At 45.8% G+C, this 6,000-nt stretch overlaps 1 protein-coding gene across 2 annotated transcripts in view; it reads left to right on the forward strand.

Annotated features, from left to right (window-relative positions):
- The window catches only part of igf2bp1 (insulin-like growth factor 2 mRNA binding protein 1), a 45,095-nt gene extending 39,392 nt beyond the window's left edge, over positions 1–5,703 (forward strand). The window contains exons 7-15 of one of the 2 annotated variants that reach the window (XM_029437832.1): positions 1,187–1,321; positions 1,400–1,522; positions 1,723–1,858; positions 1,967–2,089; positions 2,848–2,964; positions 3,503–3,577; positions 3,674–3,805; positions 3,922–4,035; positions 4,942–5,703. In XM_029437832.1, coding sequence (XP_029293692.1) covers positions 1,187–1,321; positions 1,400–1,522; positions 1,723–1,858; positions 1,967–2,089; positions 2,848–2,964; positions 3,503–3,577; positions 3,674–3,805; positions 3,922–4,035; positions 4,942–5,097 — 1,111 coding nt within the window. In that variant the 3' untranslated portion in view covers positions 5,098–5,703. Of the gene's footprint in view, positions 1–1,186; positions 1,322–1,399; positions 1,523–1,722; positions 1,859–1,966; positions 2,090–2,840; positions 2,965–3,502; positions 3,578–3,673; positions 3,806–3,921; positions 4,036–4,941 lie in introns of both variants that reach the window. The other variant, XM_029437833.1, reaches the window with a different exon arrangement.
- Positions 5,704–6,000: the final 297 nt, after the last annotated feature.

Genomic DNA, 6,000 nt, shown 5'->3' on the forward strand with positions numbered 1-6,000 from the left:
TGCGGGCTGAGAACAACATGGAACATCAAATGTTATAGCTCTGCTCTAATTTGAAATAAATGAATAATAAATGAATTAGAGTAGAGTTTACATGAGCTTTAACCTGTTTGTAATGAAGTTGAGATGGGGGCTTCCAGTCAGCTCTCACTGAGGAGCTGTGAGCCCTGTGTGATGTCTTTCTGAGGAGCTGTACCTTTGAGTTATTACTGCTGAACTAAGTGCTTCGGCCAGAAACATCAATGTTGCAAAACCGCATTCCCACTGTTATGAAACACAGTGATACATCGTGCTCTCTGCTGCATCACATAAAGTGGCCGGATGAATACACAACATCAGAACAACTTCTATCCATCATGGACTGTTAAATTACATAATCTTATCTTTAGTATTTATCTTGTATCTATCCTTTCTCAGTTGACTCTGCTCTCAAATCATCAACATACATGTAAACAGATATAAGTGCTCACAAAGTTAACAGAAAAACAATCCTGACATCCATGTTGTTCGTGGCTCAATCTACGCCAGCTGCCCCTTTACCAAAGTGCTAATTCAATTTAATTTGATCAAGTGATTTATTCATCATCAGCTCCCTAAAGGCTCAATGGAGTTGTGGTAAATTACAGTAAGCTTTCAATCTGAGAGATGATTTAAAAAAGTATTGAAAAAAGTATTGATGCATAAAAACACAACTGGTAGTGCAGCTGATAGTCCCCCTGACAACCGTTTGTGCCAAACTGTATGCCGACATTGTTCAACTGAAGTCGGGTAAATCTGTGGATACGCTTCAGTTTCATTTACGACGGCATCGCTCCGATGTGTCAATTAGCTGAGTGAAGCCCGCAGGCAGCCCCCCCCCCCCCCCTGCAGATTCAGACCGTGCCAGAGCAATAACTAAAGCTGTGTATATGGGACCGCACTCCATCATAGGAAATACAGAATTAAAACATACGCTGCTTGAGCTCTGCTACAGTGTGCCTCCTGTGTGAAAGTGAAAATATGAAATATAATAATCGGCCTAAATACATTACTTTCTTTATTGTATTTCTACAGTGTCTGCTGGCCCTTTGACACATGTAGTGAATGAGCCCTGGTGTACATTATGTTAACCTGAAGTCCTGCTCTGAACTCAGGGAGTTCTGAACCTGCTGATTCATAAAGGGATTCTGATCTTTTTCCATTACTGCAGGATTGACGTGCATCGCAAGGAGAACGCAGGCGCCGCTGAAAAGCCAATCAGCATCCACTCGACCCCCGAGGGCTGCTCAGCTGCCTGCCGCATGATCCTGGACATCATGCACCAGGAGGCCAAAGACACCAAGACGTATGTTGTTGACATGTTGATAGTATTCAGCAGCATCCTGATGAAATAAATCCTAATGTTGCTTCCAAATGTTTGCAGTGCTGATGAGGTTCCTCTGAAGATTCTGGCTCACAACAACTTTGTGGGACGTCTGATCGGGAAGGAGGGACGCAACCTGAAGAAAGTTGAACAGGACACAGACACCAAGATCACCATCTCCCCGTAAGACACACACACACGCACACACACACGCACACGCACACACGCACACGCACACGCACACGCACACGCACACGCACACACACTCTGACCTAATTCAATCTAATGTGTGGTATAGAGAATGTATACACTTCATATATAACACACACATGTTGAGGCTCTCCAGCAGCTGTGGACTCATGAGCTTCCTGTACTGTGTGCAGTCTTCAGGATCTGACTCTGTACAACCCAGAGAGGACCATCACAGTGAAGGGCTTGATTGAAGCCTGCTGCCATGCCGAGGGGGAGGTCATGAAGAAGGTCAGGGAGGCCTACGAGAACGACATCGCTGCTATGAATGTGAGTCATTAAGATCTATTTATTCATGTCACATGTAACACTGTGGGCTCCATACTGTTACGGTGTGAGGACTAGAAGTTTTCTAACCTGCAGCCTACTTCTCTTCAGCAACAGACCCACCTGATCCCGGGGCTCAACCTGGGTGCTCTGGGCCTCTTCCCTTCCTCTTCCAATATGCCCCCACCCCCACCTGGAAACGCATCCGGTAGTGCCCCCTATGGCTGCTTCGGGGTAAGAATACCTGCTCTGTGAAAACCCCCTTCTTTAATACATTGCTTTGTTAGCTCATAACTCCACGTGCGTTGAGTCTACGTCATGTGAAGGTGTGGTGGGCTGAGAACATTCTAAAGTGGACAAAATAAATCTTGAAACACACGTTATGACTGAAGTGATCTCCCTCATCCAGAATCTATCAATCAAATATTATTTATTTCAAAAGTTTAACCGCTGGACACAAGATGAAGAGTAGTGTCACATCATGACGCTACACCTCTAGTTGTGATGTCATAACCTGGTGGCTAAGAACAAAACATGGCCGGTAACATATTGGGATGTTAATATCGAACGCAGGTGAAACAAAAAGCAACACATTGACAGATTGTGCCTGATCTAGCCCATCAACCTTTTCTTTATAAAAAGTCTTTCATACCAAATGTAGTAAACACCATTCACAGTGTAGGTTTGGGGATGTACAGTAATGTGTTTTTACTAACCTGTGAAGCCCAAAGCAAATTTCCACATTTGTGGACAATACATATATGTTTTTATTATTATTATATAAATCCTGCCGGTACACTCAGGTGTTGATCTGAGATGTAAGGGATCACAGATGAATGTGAAACAAACTGCAGACTAGATTCTGAAGCTCACACATCTCAGTGAAGAGAGAGTTAAGAAGCAAAACACTTTTATGACTGGAGGAGAAAACGACTCAAGTCCCATAACAGATTGTCAGTTTATGTAATATTTTGCTTTGTGTGTGTGTTCAGGCTCCAGAGCAGGAGACAGTCCATGTGTACATCCCAGCGCAGGCAGTGGGAGCCATCATTGGGAAAAAAGGACAGCACATCAAACAGCTGAGCCGCTTCGCTGGAGCCTCCATCAAGGTCTGTGAGAGGAGCCCACATGCTACATGTTGAGCAGGGACACACGACACACGAGGACGCTCACGGAAGTGTCCTCTTACCAGCCGACTGCTCAAATCTGAGGGACAAGTTGACAACATGCTTGTGTAGTCATTAAGCTTGTGCTAAATCATTACTGTGTGCTGACAGAAGCAGGCAGTGCCGCTTACACAAAGAGGCCTCCAGCCCTGTGCAGCTGTTGTACAAAGTATGAGAGGAAGCTCTGCAGACACAACGTAGGGCTGAACAACTCCTGACACATCCTCTGCAAAGTTTCCAGGAACAAAAAAAGGAACTTTTTTAATGTTAATTTGAATTTGCAGTAATTGATCAATCAATGATAAGTCAACAAAGATGTAAATACAACATTATACATTATATATCGGCCATTTATTAACCTAAATGTGGTGTTAAGTCGTCTCAGTTCATCAACGATATATAGGATAGGAAGTCTATTATTAGGTGTGAAAGATATTTGGTTGTAGAAGAGCCCATGAGTGATGTTCCTCCTCTCCTGCAGATCGCCCCGGCTGAAGCTCCAGACTCTAAAATGAGGATGGTGATTGTGACAGGGCCCCCTGAGGCTCAGTTCAAGGTAAAGCTCATTAATATTCATCCCATTTATTTTGCAAACTGCTGTTGTAACACAACACACTTCTAATGGATTGGACGTCTTGTCTCCCTCCTGCAGGCTCAGGGCAGAATCTATGGTAAACTGAAGGAGGAGAACTTCTTTGGGCCGAAGGAGGAGGTTAAGCTGGAGACTCACATCAAGATGGCCGCTGCTGCTGCAGGAAGGGTCATTGGCAAGGGAGGCAAGACGGTAAGCCCCCTGAGCGTCATTCAGCCCACTGACCTGTGTTCAAAACCATCAAACCTACAACGCTCCGCCGTGAGGTTGTTACCTCCTCTCAAAGTAACCGCAGCTTGTGTGTGCAGGTGAATGAGCTGCAGAACCTGACAGCAGCGGAGGTGGTCGTCCCCAGGGAACAGACTCCTGATGAAAACGACCAGGTCATCGTCAAGATCAATGGTCATTTCTACGCCAGCCAGGTACTCGTTAAGCTTTAACATATCACTCTATGATAAATCTATCTATAGAAGAGCATGCACACATCAAGAACATATCCGTATACTATGAGAAGTTATCATTACCTTAAAAACCCTGTGGACATTTGACATATTGGAAATTGCTATTCCCATCTAGCGAGGGTTAATCAGTGGCATGTTGCACACTAACTCTGCAGACACTCGCTGTAATAGATCTTATAGTCTGTCATTGATTCATTGTCCTACAGGCTGTGCTCCCTGTGCCAGCCGTGTAGGACTCCTCTGTACTCTCGCCTAGTACCTCTAGTTTAGCTACCAAACAAATGAATTCTGAATCAATTCTTTACTCTATATACATCATTCTCCTTCGTCACATTAGTAGTAGGCTTAGAGTAGGGATGGGCAACTGGCGGCCCTCGCCCTCAGAAATCAAGCTGTCGGAGCTCCGCAAGGGGGGGTGCAAAGTGGCAGTGAGGACACTTTTTGACCCTCCCTATCCTCAAAGTTGCCCATCCCTGGCTGAGAGCATCAATGCACTTGAATATAGATGATACTCAACTGTAATTTAACTGTCAACCTTTATTATACATGACAACTTCTTCAGCTTAAACTTGCGTTCATTGTTTGTCAATCGTTTGTCATCTTGTAACAAGCTACAAACACAAGTGACACATCCCCACATTAACAAGTGTGAACAGTTCATATACACATCCAACAGACACAGAGTCCAGGTGTGTCTGTCTTTCGGCTCTGCTTGAGTCTCCACCACCACCTCAATGCTCCACTATGTTCACCAGCTAGTCTCCATCTTTGCCTGTGTGCAGTTTGGACCAGTGTATATCTTTACTAGTGCAGCTTTTCGGTTTGCCACAAACCCTTCTCATCTGTCTTCTGTCCTCTGTCCTCCAGCTGGCTCAGAGGAAGATCCGAGACATCCTGACTCAGGTCAAACAGCCACAGAAAGGCGGGATGGGCACGGGTCCCAGCCCTAACCCCCAGGGCTTCACAGAGATGGGCAGCCCTACGCAGGGACTGACTCAGGAGAACCAGCCGCGCAGGAAGTGAGGGTCCCGCACCCTCCTCACATGCTGTGGGCGCCCCCCCGCGCCTGCCCGACGGACAGACAGACAGACAGACCCATGCACGGACGGACAGACAGACGGACAGACGGATACAGGAGAGCGACACACGGACCCAGCGATAGACAGGGAGAGATATAAAGAGGGAGGGAGTACGCCCGATAGCCAGGGAGGAAGATCGGTGTTAAGAGAGAAGATGAGTAAAATCAAAAGATGAAATGAAAAAAAAGAGGATTAAGACAAAAAGTAACTTGAGAACAGAAACCAGATGCCAGGCCAGAAGAGAGACGGAATGAGGATGTAGGGATGAAGGAAAAGAGGGCTGGAGAGAGAGGGGCGGTGACCTCCTAGTGTGCAGCTCCAACCTGCAGCACACAGTAAGGATGGAGCCTCACTGCTGGTGCACGTCCACAGAGACACAGCTGACACGCACTAGCAGGCCGTCTGCTCCTCTATCGCCCCCTACAGACCTCTCCCACCATCTGCACTCAGTCCTATATTTTAAGGGTGGTTTTTTTAAACATAGAGATATATGTATAGAAATGTTTTATTCAGAGCTATTATTGATAATAGAATGCAGTGAGGCAGAGCCGGGAGAGGGAGCAGGGAAACTGCTGTAGCGGCACGGGGGGGGGGGGCACAGATGTGGCAATAGCCCCAATCACCCCTGACCTCCGAACCAATGAAAGTCTAGAAGAGGGGTCCCAGATGTTAACACTGCTCTTTAAAGACCTCTTCGAATAGTGGAGAGTTTAAAATAAAAAAAGGAATAAATATGAGGTTGTAAATATATAATCTTCATGTAAATGTTAAGAAATGCTGTGTCTGGCCGCCTTGCCTTTTTTAAAAAGGGGTCTTTGTATATTTCCCAGTCCCTTGTCTATGATAT

The sequence above is a fragment of the Cottoperca gobio genome, chromosome 8 (assembly GCF_900634415.1).
Source record: "Cottoperca gobio chromosome 8, fCotGob3.1, whole genome shotgun sequence".
NCBI classification, from domain to species: domain Eukaryota; kingdom Metazoa; phylum Chordata; class Actinopteri; order Perciformes; family Bovichtidae; genus Cottoperca; species Cottoperca gobio.